At 40.5% G+C, this 22,564-nt stretch overlaps 1 protein-coding gene across 1 annotated transcript in view; it reads right to left on the bottom strand.

Moving 5' to 3' along the window:
- The window catches only part of CadN (neural cadherin), a 481,090-nt gene that overhangs the window by 410,159 nt on the left and 48,367 nt on the right, over positions 1-22,564 (bottom strand). Inside the window, exons 13-15 of the mRNA XM_080267947.1 lie at positions 14,017-14,199; positions 13,576-13,634; positions 10,637-10,767 (exon numbers count right to left, since the gene is read on the bottom strand). Coding sequence (XP_080124073.1) covers positions 10,637-10,767; positions 13,576-13,634; positions 14,017-14,199 — 373 coding nt within the window. The remainder of the gene's footprint in view (positions 1-10,636; positions 10,768-13,575; positions 13,635-14,016; positions 14,200-22,564) is intronic.

Genomic DNA, 22,564 nt, shown 5'->3' with positions numbered 1-22,564 from the left:
AGAAATTTATTCACTTCCTGTACATCCACTTTTATATTTTTCATCACTACATTTCTAGTCACTCCCTCCCCTTCCACAAACTCACTTTCATTAGTGAAGACTAACTGGAAACGTTTGATCATTATTTCCACTTGCATTGTTGCATCTTTATAGACCTCTCCATCTGCTTTCAGTTTGGTGATTCCTTCCTTTTGTTTCAATTTGCCATTGACAAATCTATAAAACAGTTTGGGTTCATCCTTACATTTGTCTATTATACCTTTTTCAAAGTTCTTTTCTTCCTCTCTATGTATTCTTGTACATTCATTTCTAGTTCTTTTATATTCTTCCTTTGTTCTGTTATTACCTCTCTTCCTCCAGTTGTTCCATGCCATGTCCCTCTCTTTTTTTGCTATCATACTTCTACTATTAAACCACTCCTTTTTCCTGTTTTCTTTCCCTCTTACTCTTGGCACATATCTTTCCACTCCCAAATTATAGAGGACTAGAAAGATTTCCCACTTCCTCTGTATCTCTCCTGTTTCCCTGAAATTTCTCCATTCCGCATTTTCGAAGAATTTTCTCAATCCTGTAAAGTTTGCTTTCCCAAAATTGTATCTTCCCTGCCTATAAAACTCGTCTCTTGGCACCGCATTCCCTATTATCATCTGGAACTCAATGACCACATGATCACTTTTTCCAATAGGACAAAGATATTTCAAAGATTCTATTACATTGGGTTCTTTGGTTAGCAGTAAATCTAATCTTGCTGATGTGTCCTCACCTCAGAATCTTGTCTCTTCTTTGACCCACTGCGTCATCACACTGTTCACTGTTATATTTAACAATATAGTGGCCCACAAATCTTCACCGCCTCTCGAGTTCCATTCCTCCCAGTTCACCTCTTTACAATTAAAGTCCCCCATTAAAAATATATTATTGCTTTTCTTAATCACTTTCTGTAAATAATTAGCCATGTCTGACAACATTTCCTGGTATTCATCATCATTCCATGCTTTTGTTTTAGGGGGAACATATACTACTGTCATATCTCTCCCATCATTCTCTCCAGTTTCTAGTTTCATATTTATCACTTCAGCCCTATCCTCTCCCATTTCCACAGTATCTACATTTATGTTGTTCTTCACTGCTATCATCACTCCTCCTCCCGTTTTTTCCTTTCTGTCTCTTCTCCACAGTTTGTATTTACCATCTCCCAGATGGACATCAACATCCTCTCTTAACTTTGTCTCTACAAAGCACATAACATCAGGTTCATGAACTCTCAAGAAGTCATTGATTTCCAACCTAGCCAATATTAAACCATCAACAGGGGTGTCCCCCTTAGCTCTCTGGGTCCTTCAAAAATTTATATATATTTATTTCGATAACAGCAAAACATGAATTCCTGGGTGCGCCCCTGACCATCAACATTAGTATATGCCACTTTCAAATTTTTGTTGTTGTTTTTTATACCCTCTTCTCTCCTTCTCTCCGTCGGTACCACTTCCTCAATTTCTGATCCATAACTCTCCAATAAAACAGTCTTCTCTTTCTCCATTCTCTGTTTGTTTTTTGTCTTTGCTTCCTTTACTAACTCCCTTTATTTTAGCTCTTTCTTCCTCATTTGCATCTCTCCTTATCCAAACATTTTTGAACCCCTCTTTGTCTAATAACTTCCATGTTCTATTGCTAATTTAATTTACCATTACCTGGGACTTGAACTTTACCTTCAATGGCCCGCCCCTCCTTCCTCATACTTTCCTAACCTAAACACTTCTTCAATCTCGTCTTGAGCTTCACTGTTACCCTCCATAACTACTGATATTATTTCTTTAACCTTACTCAGTTCTTCTATTTCTCTTTCTGATCTTATTGTCATCCATTTTTTTTTTACTCCTGAAATTATTACACATTTCTTCTTATCTGCTACATCCCTGACTAACCCTTCACTACTTCTCAGTACCCTAATCACATCCTTCTCCATCTTTTCCTTACTTTGTTGTTCTATAACCTCTTTCAAATTAACGTTTCCTTCCTCCTGAATTTTCTTCCACCCCTTATGTTGTTCCTTGATTTCCTCAATGTGTTCATCTTGCATCCTTGACTTAGAGTTATACTCATCTAGTTTACTTTTCATCCTGTCCCTTTCTTCTTCCAACCTCTTATTCTCCCTCTTGAGCTGTTTTATTTCATCTGATGCAGCTTCGTTACTCACTTTCAATTCTGTGATTTCTCTCTCTCTTGCTCTACACTGTGTGTGCAAACTTTTTCCAGTTTACTTCGTAGAATATTGATCTCTCTCTCCTGCTCTTGGGTTTGTTCCTGTAACTCTCTAATTACTACCCATTCCCTTTTTTAATTCCTGGACATTCCTCTCTGCTGTTTTCTCTACTCCAGCTACTATTGTTTGGTTCAACATAGTACTGTACTTCCATTTCCCACACCGTCTTCGGAAAAGCCCTCAAATTCCTTTTCACCATACGTAAACAAAGCTCCGTCGCCCTCCGCCATTGTGCAACCATATGGAATCTTTCAATTTCCACTACATCTTGTACTTTGACCATTTTTTTTTTTTTTTTTTTTTTTTTTTTTTTTTTTTAAATAATAAATACAACTATTGACCAACGGGACCACCACTCACGCACTCATTTACATAATCACAATAGGCTGGTCTCCTTTTCACTGCTGATTTAGCGATTATTTCCGCACGATCCAGGAAGAGCTCCGTTTCTGTCGGCGACCTGTGTATGTGTGTGTGTGCGTGTGTGTGTGTGTGTTGTGTAGTAACTAGGAAGAAGCAGCGTTACCATGGCATAACAGCAGATAGTTTCACTTACAGGATGGAAGTAATGCAAGTATAAGTGGCCTGGGGAATGGCTGGGAGAAGGAGGGAGGTGAGAAGACAGGAAGAAATCAGTAGGATAGAAGTTGTGGAAGCAATGAAGAAAGTTAAATTGGGGAGAGCCCCAGGAATTGATGGAGAGTGTGGTGAAATGCTGAAGCATGGGGGAGAGATTGTAGTAGAATGGATGTGGAAGATGTGTATATTGGCCTGGGAGGAAGGTAGAGTCCCGGAGGATTGGAAGTCAGGTATAATTATTCCCTTGTACAAAGGAAAAGGGGAAAAAGAAGTGTGTGGTAATCATAGGGGCATTTGTCTTCTTAGTATAATAGGAAAAGTGTATGGTAGGATACTTATAGACAGAGTTAGAGAAAGAACAGAGGAATTAGTTGGAGAAGAACAGGGAGGCTTTAGGAAGGGAAGAGGTTGTGTAGATCAGATATTCATTCTTAGATCTTTAATGAAAGTTTCTAGAGAAAGGAAAGAAGTTGTATGTGGCTTTCATGGATTTGGAGAAAGCATATGACAGGGTGGATAGACAAGGATTGTGGAAAGTATTAAGAATATATAGAGTACATGGGAAGTTGTTGAATACTGTGAAGAGCATGTATGATGGTGCTAAGGCTGCAGTGTGTGTGGATGGTGAACTAAGTGAATTTTTCTCATTGAAGGTTGAGTTGAAACAGGGATGTGTCATGTCTCCATGGTTGTTCAATCTGTACATGGATGGGGTAATAAAAGAGGTACAAGGTAGGGTAGTGGATGTTGCAGTGGCCCTGGTAAGAGAGGATAGTGTTTGGAAACTCCCTGTACTGTTGTTTGCAGATGATACTGTGTTGTTGAGTGAAGATGAAGCGGAGCTGCAAGGCTTGGTGGATGAGTTTGGGAGAGTGTGTAAGAAACGGAATCTAAAGGTAAATGTAGGGAAGAGTAAAGGGATGGTCTTTGAGAGAGGTGAAGTCAGTGAATGTACAGCGAGATTGGATGGTGAGGAATTGGAAAATGTAAGTACATTTAAGTACTTGGGTAGTGTGATGAGTAAGGATGGAGGTTTGGAGAGTGAAGTGCTTGAAAGGGTACAGCAGGGAAGAAAGGCTGCTGGTTCTTTGAAAGCAGTGATAAGAAACAGGGAAGTGAGCATGGATGTGAAAAAGTTACTACATGACAGTATTGTGATACCAACTCTAACGCATGAAAGTGAAGCTTGGACGTTCTTGGAAAGACACAAGTCAAGAGTGAGAGCAGTGGAAATGAGTTATTTAAGAGGAGCCTGTGGATTCACATGGAGAGACAGGCTGACGAATGAGATTATAAAGGAGCGTTGTGGTGTGGATGTGGATGTGATAGGGAGTGTTATGAGGAACACACTGAGGTGGTTTGGCCATGTGGAGAGGATGGAGGGTGAAAAACTGATGAAGAAAGTGTATGTGAGTGCGGTGGAGGGGGGAGGCCGAGGAGGATGAGATGGAGGGATGGGGTGGAGAGGTATATGAGAGAGGGGAGTGTGAGTTGGGAGCAGGGCAGTGAAATGGCAGGGTACAGGGTGACGTGGAGGCGTTTTGTTTGTGGCCACCCCAAACGGGATTGAGGCGTCTGGCAATAGATAGACAGACAGATTTTCACTTTAGCTGACATGTTTTTAGATGAATAAAAGTTTTTTCTTAAATTCTGATTACTGTGGTTAATTATTATTATTACTTATTTTTAATTTTCTTTTTAATGTTCACAGTCAATCATAAACCAGGCAGTAAGATACTAATGGGGACAGAACAGGGTAGCGATGCAAAAGCCTGTTAGCTGAGCAGAAAACAGACTTGCTTTATTCATTTTGTTTGTCAATAGATGTTTTCCATTATTAAATATAATGAATGGCAATAAAGCACAAATGGCAAACTGGTCTCTGTCTATCTATCTATCTATCTATAGCCCGACGCCCTAATCCCGCAAAAGGGTGGCCGCAGACAAAACGCCTCCAAGTCACTCTGTCACCCACCATTTGACTCCCCTCCCCCCAACTCACCCCCCCCTCCCTCATATACCTCTCAACTCCATCCCTCCACCTCATCCTCGGTCTACCCCTCCCTCTCCCTCCCTCCACCTCACCTACATACACCCTCTTAGTCAGTCTTTCATTCTCCATCCTCTCCACATGTCCAAACCACCTCAGTGTATTTCTCCTAATCTTTTCAACCACATCCACATCTACCCCACAACGTTCCTTCACTTCTTCATTCGTCAACCTGTCCCTCCATGTCACTCCACATGCTCCTCTCAAGTAACTCATTTCCACTGCTCTCACTCTTGACTTGTTCCCCTCTTGCAAGGTCCACGCCTCGCTTCCATACGTCAGGGTAGGGATCACAATACCATCATGCAGTGACTTCTTAACTTCCATACTCACCTCCCTATTTCTCATCACTGCTTTCAGTGTGCCAACAACCTTCCTTCCCTGCTGTACCCTTTCACGTACTTCATCCCCCAAAGTTCCATCCTTACTCATCACACTACCCAAGTACTTGAATGCACTCACATTCTCCATATCCTCACCATCCAACCTCACTGCACACTCTGTGACTTCATTCCTCTCAAACACCATAACTTTACTTTTGTTTACATTAACTTTCAGCTTCCTCCTCCTACACACTGTCCCAAATTCATTCACCAAACCTTGCAACTCCCATTCATCTTCACTCAACAATACTGTATCATCAGCAAATAGCAACACCGGAAGCTTCCAAAACTCACCCTCATTCATTAGGGCCACCCCCACATCCACTGCCCTACCTTGTACCTCGCTTTACGACCCCATCCATATATATATTAAACAGCCATGGAGACATTACGCACCCCTGTTTCAGTCCCACATTGAGATCAAAGAACTCACTCAGCTCACCATCCACTCGCACCGTAGCCCTAGCTCCCTCGTACATACTCTTCACAGCACTCAACAATTTCCCCTCCACTCCATATATTCTTAATACCTTCCACATACCTTTCCTATCTATTCTGTCATAAGCTTTCTCCAAGTCCATGAAGGCAGCGTACACTTTCCTTCCCTTCTCTAGATACTTCTCCACTAAACATCTTAGAACAAATATCTGATCTACACCCTTTTCCCTTCCTAAATCCCCCTTGTTCTTCTCCAACTAGCTCCTCTGTCATATGCCTAACCCTATCAATGAGTATTCTACCATATATTTTACCAGTCACACTAAGAAGGCAAATACCCCTATGGTTACCACATACTTCTCTCTCCCCTTTCCTTTGTACAGAGGAACAATTATACCTGATTTCCAGTCCTCTGGAACCCTTCCCTCTTCCCAAGCCAATCTACACAACTTCCATATCCACTCCACAACAATCTCACCCCCATACCTAAGCATTTCACCACACACTCCATCAATTCCTGGGGCCTTTCCCAGCTTAATCTTCTTCATCGCTTCCACTACTTCCGACCTACTGATCTCTTCCTCCCTCCTCTCATCTCTTCTTCTCCCAGCCATTCCCCAACCACTTATACTCACACTGCTCTCACTCTCTACATTCAACAAATCCTCAAAGTGCTCCTTCCATCTCCTCAATTTCTCTCTTTTCTCCACCAACAATCTATTATTCCTATCTTTCACTCCCCTACTATTTCCCCTTTCACACTGCCTTACTTTCTTTACCTCCTTCCAAAACAATTTCTTACTCTCCCTCCATTTCACACTCAGATTCCTCCCAAACTCTTCATCCACTTTCTTCTTACTCTCCTTCACCAGTCTCTTAACCTCCCTTCTCCTGCTCACATATACCTCTCTCTTCTCTCTCTCATCTTCTCCCCCTACCTCTACTCGCCAACCATTCACCATATGCCTTCTTCTTTTGTTCCACAGCTCGTTTCACCTCATCATTCCACCATGCTGTCCCTTGCACACCCTTGCATCTCCTCCTCACTCCACAAACTGCCTCACACGTTGCGCTTATCTCTTCCGTGAATATCTTACATACGTCTTCCACCCCTTCCATCTGCTCTAGCTCATACCTTCCCAATCTTTCTTCCACTATGCTCTTATACTCTGTCCTCTTCTCGCTATCTTGCAATTTCTCCACTCTTCTCACAGGAGCTGCTTCCTCCTGTCTTCCCCTTCGCCTCCTCAACCACTTTCTTTGCAGCTCTACCTTGGCCATCACTAAGTGATGGTCCGAGACTCCATTCCCCCACCCTCTCCACACTCTTGCATCCAACACTTGTCTTCTCATTCGCTCATCCACACACACGTAGTCTATCATTGCCTTTCGTTCAACAAGTTCACCATCCATCCTCCTCATTACTCTCCATGTATACCGGTGGATCATCTTATGTCGAAAGTAGGTGTTGGCTATTGCCAACCCCTTACCAGCACAGATGTCCACCAAAGCACTACCATTCCCATCTACTTCCGCTGGCACACCCCACTGACCAACCACTCCATCCACTCGTACATTCCCGACTTTGCCATTCATGTCTCCAATCAACAGCACTCTCTCGCTCCTCTCAAACTTGTCCATACATGCTTCTACTCTCGCCCAAAACTCATCTTTCACTCTTGCCACTCGATCCTCAGTTGGAGCATACACACATACAATCGCCCATGCTTGTATACCTACTTTCATCCTCACCTGGTCTCTGTCACACTGAGGATATCACTTATGACTGGATGATGGAAATAACACTGGAACAGTGAGAGTACAACTCGATGGGAAGTCTAAAAATAAACTATAGTACAGTATTTCCATTTAAACAATATCATGTGAAACTGATTCGAGGCAGACTCTCAGCGCTTCTATCTCACATTAAATCACTGTTCTATTATATCATATAAGTGATGTCCTATGCTTCCCTTGCATGAGCTCCCATTCTACCTAGCACCCACTATAAGTTCATGAAGACCATATAAAACAATGCTTTATGAATCAACACTGGCTGCACCAATACCATTCTCACAGTTCACACTTTGAAACCAAAATCTTCCCTGTTGCAGGATATTTTGACATGAGAGGCACACAGTTCTGTGCTGCAGCCTACACTAATGCACAATACCCTAGTCATTATATGACAGAACCACACAACAAGACACATAAAACAATCACCACACAAACATTACCAGACCCTCTTGTACATCCCACCTCCAGACAATCCAACACTAGCAATGAAGATACACTTACATATTCACTTCACAAACAGGGCAATAAAACACCTTAGTCAGTACATCACAACTCCCCCTCCCAACATCCACTCATATGAGTCATTCCTAATACAGCAGATCGAGTTCACCTAGCAAGGCTTGAATCAGGACATCACACAGCCCCTTTCAGTTATCATTTACCAATTTAGATTTTAGTAAGGTGGAAGGTACAGATGACACATGTCCCACTTGTAAATACACCAATATAGCATAACCCACTTTATGGAGTACTGAATAACCCAAGTCACACTACAAAGCAGACACAATGTAAATGGTGCAGAGAGCCTATAATCCGATTAGGGTGGCTGCTTACCTGTGGTCAATTGGTTTGATGGGCCAGACACAACTGACGGGGTGAGGGGAGTTTAGGGGGGGTTCTACAGCCAGGGTACATTTGAATAGCATTAGAGGACACGGTGTACAGCTTACCATCTTAGCTGATATGTCATTAAAACAAGAATGTGGCAAAGATGTTTAAAGTCAGCTGTAAATACTACACCCCTCACCTTGATGAAGGATGTATGACAGCTAAGATACATGGATATAAAGTAAGAAAAATTACAGTACAGTAATCCCTTAATTCACGCGAACTTTTTTCATGCATTTTCGGTTATCCACAAATATTTTCGTACAGTAATTCAAACATAAAATTATAGTGTTCAAATAAATAATTTTAATATATGAGAGAAATAAATAAAATATAAAAATGCCTATCCGCTGCCTGTGCGTATACATGTGTGTGTGTGTGTGGGGGGGGAGGTCGGTCTACCACGCATCACGCAGTCGGTTTGAATCCGACGGTCGAACCGTGTGTGACTTGCGAAGTTATTTGTGGCTTATTTTTCTGTCTTCCAGTGATTGCTTGCCGTGTTTGCCAACATGGGGCCTAAGCGTAGTGCTAGTGATGCATGTGGTAACACACCAAAGCAGGCTCGTAAAGTGATGTCACTGACAAAGAAAGTTAAAGTGTTGGACAAGGGAAGGAATGTCAGCAAGTGCTGTTGGTCATACGTTTGGTTTCGGGACAATTTGCCATCAAGTCAATTCACCGTCACAACAATAACAAGACAATTCGCCGTCAGGGCTTTTCGCCGTCAGGATGATTCCCCGTCATTTATTTACATACCAGTTTATTTAGCAAGCACACTAGTTTTTTACGTATATGAGTTATAAAATCCCCCTGAAAATTAGTCATTAATGTATTAATTAATCAATAATAAGTATATTTATAGAATGACTGGGAATCGTCCAGGGTGCAAATTGTCCTGACGGGGAATCATCCATGTTTTAACGGTGAATTGTCTCGGAACTGTATGTTTGGGGTGAATGAGTCAACTGTTCATACAATAAAGAAGACAGAACGTAGCACACGGGAGACAGTGAGGGCTAGTGCACCAGACTGTGCTAAAGTGTCTCCACCTACGCCTGTGCTTGTCAGCTTTCAGTAAGTGTTAAATTTCTTAAATTTTTGTTGTTTTTCATGCATTATGCTCGTTTATTAGGTGTATGTAGTGCACAGTATTATTCAGATGTAACACACTAAATACACATGCATAATTATGTGCAGCCATGCACAGAACATATAAGGTACGCGAATTTACCACATAACGCGAAGGGTTTGGAAACATAACTCTTGCATAAATTAAGAGATTACTGTACAGTAAACCTTCAGTATATCAAACCTTCTTTTAATGAATTTTGGTTTTAATGACCACCTTGAGCTGGATGGATGTTATGTTCACTTAAATGAATTTTATTCATTAAATGAATAGATGAGCAGGAAACACCAACCAGCACGGTGTCCCCAGACACACACACATACACACACACACACACACACACACGTGCTTAACTGCATCCCGCAGAATGCCACATCAATTTCTGTGTGACCAGCATCGTGAGAGGAGCCATAAACAGTGCATTTAATGAGAAAAAGAGCCACTTAGACCTTAGCTGTATGTTATTGTGTAAAACTGTACTGCTGAAGGATGCTCTGTATTTACCGATTTTTGTTCGGTAAATGCCACGATCCCTGGGAAATTACCAAACAGCATGGTGTTCGGCTTTAACATCAAGGGTCTCGTAACAATTAGTTCACTATATCCAGGGTGTACTGTACTAGAAGCAGACAAAGAATAAAATTGAGCAATACTGCACAATAAAACTTCACACCATATATTTTCAATTTATTACTTTAAGCAATAACTGCACTGCTGACTGATGTTCACCTACCTGTTACTACCATGGCTAATGAATAACTTAACTGTATAAAGCTTTTGCACTCAATGATGCTTGTTTTTTAGGTGATTTATTCACATCTGCACTGCACTCGCATAAATACTCTTTCGGTAATTTAACTTTACTTGTACCAAATCCAACACGACTTTACTCAAATATTCAGCCACCAATAGGGGGCTACCTCTCAATTTAAAAAAAAAAAAAAGAAAAAAAAAAAAAAAAAAGTCTGCTTTTCCAACATGGTTCAAGTTAAATGGCATTTTCAAGTATATGATCTACATTCATGGTGAACTTTTACTAGTAGAAACAGCAGTAACACTATGAATTTTTTTAGGACCATAACAAAATAAGAGAATAAGTACTGTACCTGTATTTGGCCGGCCATTAGCATTGGGTCGAGCAGAGGCAGCTCCATCACGAGCTTCCACCTCAAGAGCATATGCCTGCTTCTCTTCACGATCAAACTCTACTCGTGTGAAGATCTCTCCTGTTCGCTCCCTGAATGGAACATGAAGAACATTTGGTAACATGGCATTAAACTGTAATATTTAGAATAAGAGGAATAAGAATGATGATAACCTAGACTTCATTTCTAAAACAACATGGAAATCTTTACATAAAATGGAAAATAGATGATGATAATGATGATGATGAAAAAAATGTTACAAGAGAATTTCTTCTCCATGCCAGGAAAAAAAAGTAAAAAGTTCAGTTTTTAAAACAACTGCTTCAATTTTCCTACAGAGAATACCACAAATTACTCCGCAAATTATAGACTGGACATCATTTTAAGCTGAAGTTCAAAACGATCTGTGTACAAAGAAATACAAGATATACTTATCATCTTTAAAAAGTGTTATATTTTTGTTATATACTTATATGATAACTCAGCAGTAAAATACTGTATTGTACTTATCTACTGCTGTCCTTAAGTTTCCTTTGGGAGTAGGATCATAAACCATGACAGTACAGTAAATACTGATATTTCAAATGACATTTCTTGAATTCTTCAAGCTTCCTGCATAGCCCTTTCAAGACTCTTGGATTTTTTAGCTAATGTCTAAGTAATGATTTTTCACAGCATGTTTTAGAAACTATATAGCTGTTGGTTTCTTGTTCTAGAAGTACAGTACAGTATTATGTTTTATTAGGAACAATATATTTAATAAATGTTCCATTATTTCTACAGTAACACATCTGCACAGATACTTGACTGAAGCCAGATATCTTGTCTGAGAGAAAAAGACAAAAAGAACATGAAACGGGCAATACAAGCAGTGCTATACCAATAAAACACACAAACATTACAGAGGGGCCACGTTATCTGCACTCTCAATTTTCAAGACTTATCTTATCCATGACAACCATAAAGTATGTTATGTTCATCTTATATGCACATTCTCACATCATCCATGCGTCAGACTGCACAGAATTAACGACTTTTGTGGAAAAGAAAATAAGCTGAGCAGCTACACTCTGGCCAAATTAGGTCAGCCTTCTTTATTTTTGTAAAAATCAACAAACAACAGTTATTCCTCATTTAACATGCACAGAAACAAAGTACAGTAAGACCTCACTATAACGGACTAATTGGAGCCCCTAGCCATTCCGAAAAATGTGAAATTCTGATAAAAGCTACATCCGGACTTCCCCCTGCTAACCCGGACTTTTTCCAAATATCAGACATTAGTCCGGATCGCACAAATGGTTTTAAACTGTTTTGACTACATTTCAGTACTGTACTGTTATAACTTCACTACATTAATCAAATGGTATAATATATATAATAAAACTGTATTTACAATGATAAACATGTCTTTTATTTATATTATTGTGGTGAACATAGCTGAAGTGGTCAGGCAGTCCGGACTGCTTCTGGCTTTATCAGACTTTTTCCAATATAGAGGAATTTAGTCTGGCAGCTTCTCGATTCCAATAAAAGCGAACTCTGATCTTCTGAAGTCCGTCATATCAAAGTTTTACTGTATTATCAACCTCAATGCCGAAAACTTACCTTTGTACTTCAAGAATTTTCAAAGAAATACTCACCATAATTATTAAAAATCCATACACAAGCAAATCCATTTACATATAAATGAAACAAAAAAAAGGACCTTGACACCCATATTTCATGTTTATCAAAAGCAGAGTGGGGAAACAGCCATATGCTGATCACACGAAGATAAACACCCAGAGTCAAAGTGTACCATAATTACAGTATCCTCATATGAACTGGGCATCAAAGTGTACCATAATTACAGTATCCTCATATGAACTGGGCATCAAAGTGTACCATAATTACGGGATCCTCATATAAACTGGGCATTAAAATTCTGGTTAACAGTTAATATCTGTTTTAGATATACCATAAATGACAAAAAAAAAGTGATGTTTGAGGGGTTACAAATACTCAAAACAGCTGATGACAGGGTGAGAACTGAGCAGGAATAGCTCACACAAAAACAAAACACAGCATTATCAGGTCAAAGTGGGCTATAATCATTCTTAATACGAACTGTGTTTTATATCTGAATAATAAAAATATGACCAAGTAGTGACTGACTGGGCATCGGTAAAAATGAAAATACATATAAAGATGCAGCTGGGATGAGGTAAACATTGCTTTACATCACATCATTTCACCACCCAGGCCCAGGTAAGCCTCACAATACTACCCAATCTCCTCACCATCCTATACCCAGCACTCACCTCTGCTCAGTACCTGTAATGTAGTACATATTACATTAAGTAATCTTGTGTAAACTATTTGCTAGATGCCCGAGAGTGTCATGGTTACATTGGAGGAGAAGCAGTAATAAAAGCTGCAAACCCAAGCTCATTCAAACATGAACCAGCAGACTGCTGGCTGATGTTCCTTTCCTTCTGCAGTCCACCATCGTTCTTTCAGGGGACAGGGAGGGAGATGACAAGCATTTGGATACCAGGGCACCAGAGCCAATTGGTTATACTGGCGCCACCACGCAAGGCACCTCTCTCCAGCACCAGAAAGGGATGAAGAAAGTCATGTGAGAGTACAGTACCAAGTCACGGACTCTGAACCAGTTAAATTTTTTCATAAGTTTATGTATCCATGTTTCGTAAAATTCCAATTACCGCGCGAGGGGTCTAAAACCAGTTAAGCACGGATAACGCAACCCCTCTGTATCGGCTATATTTAATGAGCTGCAGAGCATTTTATTGCAGCAATGAATCCTCAACATACCAGAACACATTTTTCTTGTACCTTTAAATTTCAGAAATTCAAAGTTACAATGATAAAAATCATAAATCTGTAGCATAACCAACCTTATTTCATAGAAGTCACGTCCCTCATTTCGAGGACTGTCTACAATTCGATACAGAACCTGCAAGTAAGTCAACACAAGCATTAATTTTATATGTACACTAATGTAATAAGTAAATATAACCAACCTTATTTCATAGAAGTCACGTCCCTCATTTTGAGGACTGTCTACAATTCGATACAGAACCTGCAAGTAAGTCAACAAAAGCATTAATTTTGTATATGCAAAAACATAAAACATATCAATCACTTGATTATTCTAGTACAGTATTTCAATTTTATCAGATACATTACTGGCATACTCTAAATTGTTTCATGACTTACTGTGTATCACAACTGAAAGGTAAATCAAGCAAGCACTGTCATAAAATAATTACTAAACAATAAAGTTAAGGCAAAAATCTTTCAGTATTAAAATATTTCATTATTAAATGACAGCTTACCTCATTGTTGGGGTAGGTTCCATCTTTATCAATAGCATTGACTTGTGTGACCTTTGTTCCAATTGGCTCACCCTCCAGCACAGTTTCCTGTTCTCGCTCAGTAAACAATGGAATTTCATCGTTGACATCCTCAAGAACAACATATATGGTTGCTTCGGAAGCTAGTTGTTGAGGACCATTATTCTGTGGATAAAATGCAAAACATTTAAAAATAAGGACTCTTATGGACCATCATGTCTCTTAACTGAAACAACTGAATGATATTTACAGGACGTATAGCACAAGGATGCAAGAACAGCAGTGGGTATGGAAAATGAAATGAGTTTTTTTACTTGATGTTGGGAGAAAAAAAAATACACACACATTGAACATCATCTTTATATATTATTTCATTTCATTTATAAAGTCTCCAATATGTTTGCATGCATAGGCCTCGGTCACCTAATGGTACTCCTCCACATTGCTCAATCTCTAACAGTTTCTCAATTTAGTCATTTACCCCTGAGGATACTGTACACTCTATGACCGTGTCCCATGTCTTCTTCAGTCTGCCTCTTGCAACTATACCCTCAAAATTAACACTTCTCACCCTCCGCACCTTGTGGTCTGTGGCGACAACCATCATCCAGTCACATGATGTAGTGTTGCCTACTTCTTCCAACACATTTATCATTCTTTTTCTGTTTCTGTGCTCTTCTCTTCCTATTTCTCCCTTACTTCCAATCAATATTTATTCTTCTTCTTTCCACTTCTGATGGCCCTTAACTGAGTGACAAATCTTAGGTTTCCTGTAACCCAGGAAACCATTTCCAATGCTGGGTGGTAACAATATAACCAAATAACACTGTGATGTGAAGCCTACTATGGTGCCCCTGTAACTGGGTGAAGAGATGCAAATGCAGCATCCATCTGGGTCCCACACCTCTACACTCCTCCTTGCACCTTGCCAAGCAAGGTAATGTATTCTCGGCACGAGACTGGGTTTACTTAACAACAACATCCCTCTCCACCCAGATACATGCTCCACCTTCTCCACATGCTCAAACCATCTCAGTCAACCCCTTCTCATCACAACACTAATACAGTCAAGTCCCATCCTTCCTCTCAACTCATCAATTGCAATCCTAACATTCCCAGCCTGTCATCTAATTATCATCTCTGTACATCTGAGCCTACATATGGCCTCTTTCTTTACTGCCCAAAGCTCATTATCATACAGCATTGCACCCCTAAACATGCTGTATACAAGGAAAAGAACCCCTTGGTATGGAGGGAAAGCCCTCTCAATGTCAGGAGATGCATGAGATCCTTGAATTTCTTCCAACCACTCATTACCCTGGCCAATGAGCTGGATCCAGCTCCACCTCCATTACATATCACATCTCCCAAATAACAAAACTCCTTCACACACACTCAAAAGACTCTCCACCTACATCAATCCTTTCATGCCTCTGCCTCTACATGCTCTCCCTTTACACACCACACACACATAATAAGCATTATTTAGCAGACCACCTCTAATATTATTACATCTTATGCACCCACTTACAAACACTGCACAAGATGGAGGTATTTCTCACATCATCGTGGGCAAACTGTGCATGGCCACATCACCTCTATCCTGAGAGCAACACCACCAGCCTTACATATCATCACTTTTATTTTATCTACAGTTACTCTCAAATCCTTTATCCCCACTGTATTTCTCCAGTTCCTGAATCTTTCCTCTGCCACCCTCACAGTCTCCACAATCAATACTAAGTCATCTGTGCACAACTCCTCCTACTGGAGTTGATATGAAGGGATAGTTGGCGGGCGGCGGTACAGCAATTTATGTTGCAGTGTCTATAGCGATTGGGGGTTGCATTTGGAATTTGTCTGTTGTGTTATTTGCTGATGATAATGCTCAGTTATGTGAAAATGCTTGGGAGATGTATGGCTTGGTGATTTAGTTTGGATGTGGATGCAGGAAACAAAATTTGGAAGTTCATGTAGAAAAAGTAAAGATATGGGTTTTGACAGGAATAAAGTTACAAAATGCAAAAAGATGCTGAATGATCAACAAATGGAGAATGTAAAGTCCCTTCAAATATTTAGGCAGTGTGATGAACAACGAGTTTAGAGGATTAAGTGCAAGAAAGGGTACAGCAGCAAAAGAAGGTTCAGTTGCACTAATGGATAGGATATGGAATAAGGAAGTGAACATGGCAATTACTGTATACATATAGGTCAATGTTGGAAATATCTGTGAGAGACAGAAAAAGATCAACTTGGGTGAGAGAGCAGACTAAAGTCAAAGATATTATAGAAGTTATAAAAATTCAGAAATGGAAGTGGGCAGGTCATGGACCAAGAAAGAGGGATAACCGATGGAGCAAGAGGCTGACTAACTGGACTCTTTAAAGAGATTTCACAATGATCCATCATATCCCTTCACCTTCTCCTTGGCCTACCTTGCCCCCTCCCTTATTCAAATTCGATCAGATATATCTTTTTCACCACTATATTGTTATCCATTCTCTCCACATGACCATACCATCTTAGTACACTCTCTTTGATTCTGGTGTCCACAGACTTCCTCACTCCGCATCTTTCACGAATCACATTATTTCATACCCAATCCACTCTCTCTACTCCACATACATTCCTCAGCAGTCCCATCTCCATTGCTATCACTCTTGACTTTTCATTTTCATGTCACACCATAGTCTCACATCCATTTGTTAAAACTGGCACTAACATTCCTTCATGTAGGCCTTGTGCAGCTCCAACACTCAATCCTCTGTCTTATCAAGGCCTTCATAGCACCAACTACTTTCCTTCCTTGTGTCACTCTACTTTCACCTTCTTTTGCACATTTTCCTTTCTTTTCTATCACTGCACCCAGGTATTTGAACTCTCTCACCAATTCCAGTCTCTCTACATTCACTGTTACATTGCACTGGGAGTCACCATCTCTCTCAATAACCATCACTTTACTCTTTTCTACATTTACTCTCAAGGAACGATGCTTACAGACATCAGCAAAACTCTGCACTAGCCTACCAAGTTCTTGTCCAGTACTTGCAAGTAGTACTGCATCATCAGCATACAACAAATTTGAGATATTCCATCCATCACCATTCATTACCAATGCCATCCCTCTCTCCATTACTCGTGTTTTCACTTCTCTCATCATCCCATCCATGTATACATTGAACAACCATGGGGATATCACACAACCTTGTCGCATGCCCACACTGATTGTGAACCATTCACTTAGATGCCCATTAACCCTGACACATGCTTCACTACCATCATAAAAACTCTTGACGGCACCTAGCAGCTTACCCTCTACACCGTACATGCACAAAACTTTCCACAATCCTTCTCTGTCCACTTTGTCATATGCTTTTTCCAGATCCATGAATGCCATAAACACCCTTCTCTACTATCTGTCTCACTGAAAATATTTGGTCCACACATCCTCTGCCACTCCTAAAGCCACCCTATTCATCACTCACTAGGACTTCTGATATCTCTCTTACTTTCTCTTAATAATTCTTCCATATACCTTCCCTACCACACTCAATAAACTTATGCCACGATAATTCTTGCACTCACTTCGTTCACCTTTATTTTTGTCCATCCATCCATCCATCATCCAATTCTAAGTTGCCCAGTGAGAAGCGTAGAAGCCCAGGGCTAGGCAATTTGGTCCTGACATTTAAGATGAGACTGACCAGCCTCACTCATCCCTGAGTGGCATTACATGATCAATAACCCCAACCATCCCTTGGATATAAACCTTCATCGGCTCAATCCGATTGGAGAGCTGTAATTACCCACTAAACCACCAGGTGCCATAATTTGGTTATATGATTACCACCCAGCATAGTAAATAGTTTTCTGGTGTACAGGAAACCATTAGTCACCCAGTGTAGAGTCACCCATAGGCAGAAGGAAGAGTAAAGCATGAAGGAAAGAAAGACAAAAGAGGGAGTGTAAAGTCACCCGTAGGCAGAAAGACGAGGAAAGAATGAAGTAAGGAAAGACAGAAGAGGAAGGAAGGAATGAGGAGAGGAGAGGAAAGGACAGACACCTAAGAGCAGCACTACATCCAGTGAGTGGATTTAGTACCGAGGTATAATCACAACCTTTCTCCACTCTGCAGGCACAGTTTCACTCATCCATGCCTTCTTACATATCTCCAACAAGCACTTCATTCCATTCTCTCCACTACATTTAAGCATCTCTGCATACACCTCATCAACCTCAGCTGCTTTCCCATTTTTCATCCGCTTCACAGCACTCTTCACCTGTGCGAATGTCATGTCTCCTGGCACTGCATTCCTTCTCTGCACCCCCCCAAAACCAACCATGTTTAAAGCTGCTCTGCTCTCTCTATCCCCATTCATCAGGCTTTCCAAATATTCTTTCCATCTGGTCCCTACTTCATCTCCATGGGTTAATAATCTACCACCTGCATCCATTACACCATCCCATTTCTTTCCACTTTCACTTCTACATTTCCGCACCTCTTTCCAGAATAACTTTCTATTTTCAGAGTAGTTCGCATTCATTTTTCTTCCTAGATCCTCATATATATATATATATATATATATATATATATATATATATATCACTCAATGCAATGCTGCTGTCGGGTGTCTGCCCTTTCCTCTCCTCCATCCGTCTTTCCTTCCATCCTCTTCTGTCTTTCTTTCCTTCATTCTTTCCTTGTCTTTCAGCCTACAGGTGACTGTACACTCCCTCTTCTGTCTTTCTTTCCTTCTTTCTTTCCTCTTCCTTCTGCCTGTGGGTGACCCAACACTGAGTGACAAGCCAAATGGTTTCCTGTACACCAGGAAACCATTTACTATGCTGGGTGGTAACCATATAACCAAATTTTGGCGCCTGGTGGTTCAATGTGTAATTATTGCGGTCCAATTGGATTGAGCAGGTGAAGATTTATATCCAAAGGGCGGTTGGGGTTGATTGCTCATGTAATCCCACTCCAGGATGAGTGAGGCTAGTCACTCTCATCTTAAATGTCAGGACCCACTGCCTAGCCCCGGGCCCCTACGCTCCTCATGGGGCAACGATGGATGGATGGATGGATGGATATATATATATATATATATACATATAGCCTCTGTGGTACAGTGGTAGAGTGTGCGTTTTGTACACTGGTGAACCAGGGTTCACGCCCCGCCAGGGTAATAAACTTTGGGAGTGTTCACCCGGCCACGTACTGCATTGGCGGACACAAGGGGTGCTGTGGTTGAACCAGTGTCGCTTACTGTAAAGCATGCTTGCACCCAGTCGGCTTGTGCGGGCCGATTACATTTGGTTCACAGATTACACACACATCCAAAGCCACTACAATTACACTTACAAGCACTTATCACCCTACATACAATCTCTACCAGACAGCCTAAGCCACTTGGTAGAGATACAATGGCTGTTATCATCCCGACTTCAGTCAGGATAGGCCAGTCCTGCAGTGGATACTCAAACAGCTGATGATGATGATATTATATATATATATATATATATATATATATATATATATATATATATATATATATATATACATATGTATGTATATCATCATCAGCAGCAGCAGCAGCCATTACATGTCCAATGCTGAACAAAGGCCTCCCCCAAACCTTCTCCACGAATTCCTTGACTGAGTCAATCTTTTCCACGTTTTCCCTGCAAATTTCTGTCTCTCAGCCCTCCACCTCCTGTCTGGCCTTTTTCTGCTACACTCACAATCTCTTGGTGTCCAGTCAGTCAACCTCTTGCTCCATCGATTATCCCTTAGTCTTGCTACATGGCCTGCCCACCTCCATTTCTGTTCTTTTATAACTTCTATAATATCTTTGATTTTAGTCTGCTCTCCCACCCAAGTTGATCTTTTCCTGTCTCTTAAAGATATTCCCAACAATGACCTTTCCATTGCTCACTGACAAGGAATTAGTTTATTTTCCATCGATTTTGTCAGTTTCCAAGTCTCACAACCATACGTCATAGCTGGAATTATACATTCATTATATACTTTTCGTTTCATACAATCTGGCAAGCTACTTTTCATAATGTCCCTATGTTTACCGAAAGCTTTCCATCCAATTGTAATGCATCTTTTTATTTCGCTATCATTATCTTTTGTTAATTTTAGTATTTGTCCCAGGTAATTGTATTCCTCGACTTCTTAAGAATTTCTCCACTTATTCTGATGACGCTCTTTGGTGTTTGAGGATTAAACACTACTTTAGTTTTATTCCGGTTCATCTTTAGCCCTACTTTGAGACTTTCTCTGTTCAAGTCATTTAACATTTCTTGCAATGTCTCTGCTGTTTCTGAGATAAGGACAATATCATCCGCAAATCTTAAATGGTTTAGCTTTTTTCCATCTAATGTATGTTCACTCCATTGTTTTCCCAGTCTAGCTTTCTGAAAACACTTTCTAGGTATGCTGTCAATAACTTTGATGAAATTGTACCTCCCTGACACACGCCCTTCTCAATCTTAATTTTTTCCGAGTCCTTATGTAATTTAACTGTAACAGTTCCCTCTTTATATATGTTTTCAAGCAGTTTTACAATGTTCTCATTCACTCCTTGTTCTCGCAATAAATTTATAACTGCTATGTGCTCCACTGAGTCAAAAGCCTTTTAGTAATCAACAAAACCTATGCACAGTGGTTTATTATATTCTGTAGTTTTCTTAATTAACTGATTCACTGCGTGTAGATGATCAGTAGTCAAGTAACCGCTTCAGAATCCTGCCTGTTCACGAGGTTGGATTTCCTTCAAATTTGTAGTTATTCTGTTTGTAAGGATATATATATATATATATATATATATATATATATATATATATATATATATATATATATCTATCTATCTATTGCCAGATGCCATAATCCCGTAAGGGGTGGCCATTTGATCTTTGAGTGATTGGTTTTACGGGGAAGGGCACTAACCCTCCACCAACCCACTTGTTGACAAGTAGGGAGCACATATAGGTTGGTTATATGGTTACCACCCAGAGTTGTAAATGGTTTCTTGGCTTACAGGAAACAATTTAGCTTGTCACTCAATGTAAAGCCACCTGTAAAGGAAAGATGAGCAATATGAAGTGACAGGAAAGATATAGATAAATAGATAGAGATATATGGGTAGATAGAATTAATTATTCAACCCCTTCATTCTTCCACAGTTTTATAATTATTTTACATGCTTGTAAACAGTTCCACACTTTCCTACTCATGTACAATGAGCAGAATTCACTGGGCAAAACTCAAGGATGAATCTACTCACATCACATCATTTCACCATTTGTAAACATTGAATTAACATGTGTTATTTGACCTTTTGTACAAAGAAGCAAAATAGATGGCATGTGGCAGTCTCAATGACATTCTCATGTCTATTTTCAACAGAATATTTGAATAAAACAACTGCCTTTCACAAAAAGCTGGGTATAAGCCAGGATGTTCCACCTCACCTGGCAGGATAACTAACATCTGAAACTCATTTGTGTCTTTTTTTTTTTTTTTTTTTTTTTTACTGCTATCATTCCATTTCCATTTATAAAGGCTCCAACATGCTTGCATGCATCAGCCCTGGTCACTTAATAACGGCTCTCCATGCTGCTCAATCTCTGGATTCAGTCCCTTATCACTGGGGCCACACTCCATGACCTCATCCCAGGTCTTTTTTGGTCTGCCTCTTGCAACCCTACCCCCAGTGAGCACAGTTCTCACTTTCTGCATGCAACTGTCATCCCCCATCCCCTCCACATGCCCAAACCATCTCAATCTACCTCTCCTCATCAAAACACCAACACACTCCAGTCCCATCCTTCCTCTTAACTCTTCCATCATAAACCTAGCCTCCCCTCCCCCCCACCCAGGCCATGCATTCAAAGATGCACAGCAAACCCACCTAACCACTGTCACTTCTGTACATTCGGGCCAGTAAATATCCTCTTCCTTTACCACCCAAGTCTCACTACTATTACAGAATTACACTCCTAACACATGCTCTCTCCTCCTATTTCAGAGTCATGACATGGCCACAGCTATATTGCATTAATACAGACAATACTGACACACATTCTTCCCCATCCTTTGCTGTGGTAAGGTGTTGCCTACTGTCAGTGAACACTGGTTCACTGTGCAGGATGGCCCTACAGGGGCAACTGCTTGCCTGTGAGTAATGGGTCCGTTTGGCTAGACAGACCAGGGCTGCTCTACTACTACTACAGTGTCACAAAAGTGGCAATTGTTAGTCAAAGGTGTGGGATCACCTGATCCAAACTAATTTTTTCCATAAGAAGTTCAGTTTAAACCTGGGCTCTCTCTCTCTCTCCCATTCTCTCTTTTGGTGAGTAAATGGAAGCGTGGCCCACTGGACTGGCAAATTTGGGCTGTCTGGACATTGCTACTCCTCACCCTGCCCTAGAGTGGGAAAGGAGGATTGGATGGATGATGATGATGATGATGATGACAATGATGATGATCAAAAATGGCAAAACTTGACAAACTATTTAGTGTACT

The sequence above is a fragment of the Coenobita brevimanus genome, chromosome 26 (genome assembly GCF_032717465.1).
Source record: "Coenobita brevimanus isolate Jiangsu-jjx chromosome 26, ASM3271746v2, whole genome shotgun sequence".
In the NCBI taxonomy this organism is placed as follows: Eukaryota; Metazoa; Arthropoda; class Malacostraca; order Decapoda; family Coenobitidae; genus Coenobita; species Coenobita brevimanus.
This window is presented reverse-complemented; position numbering and strand designations above follow the sequence as displayed.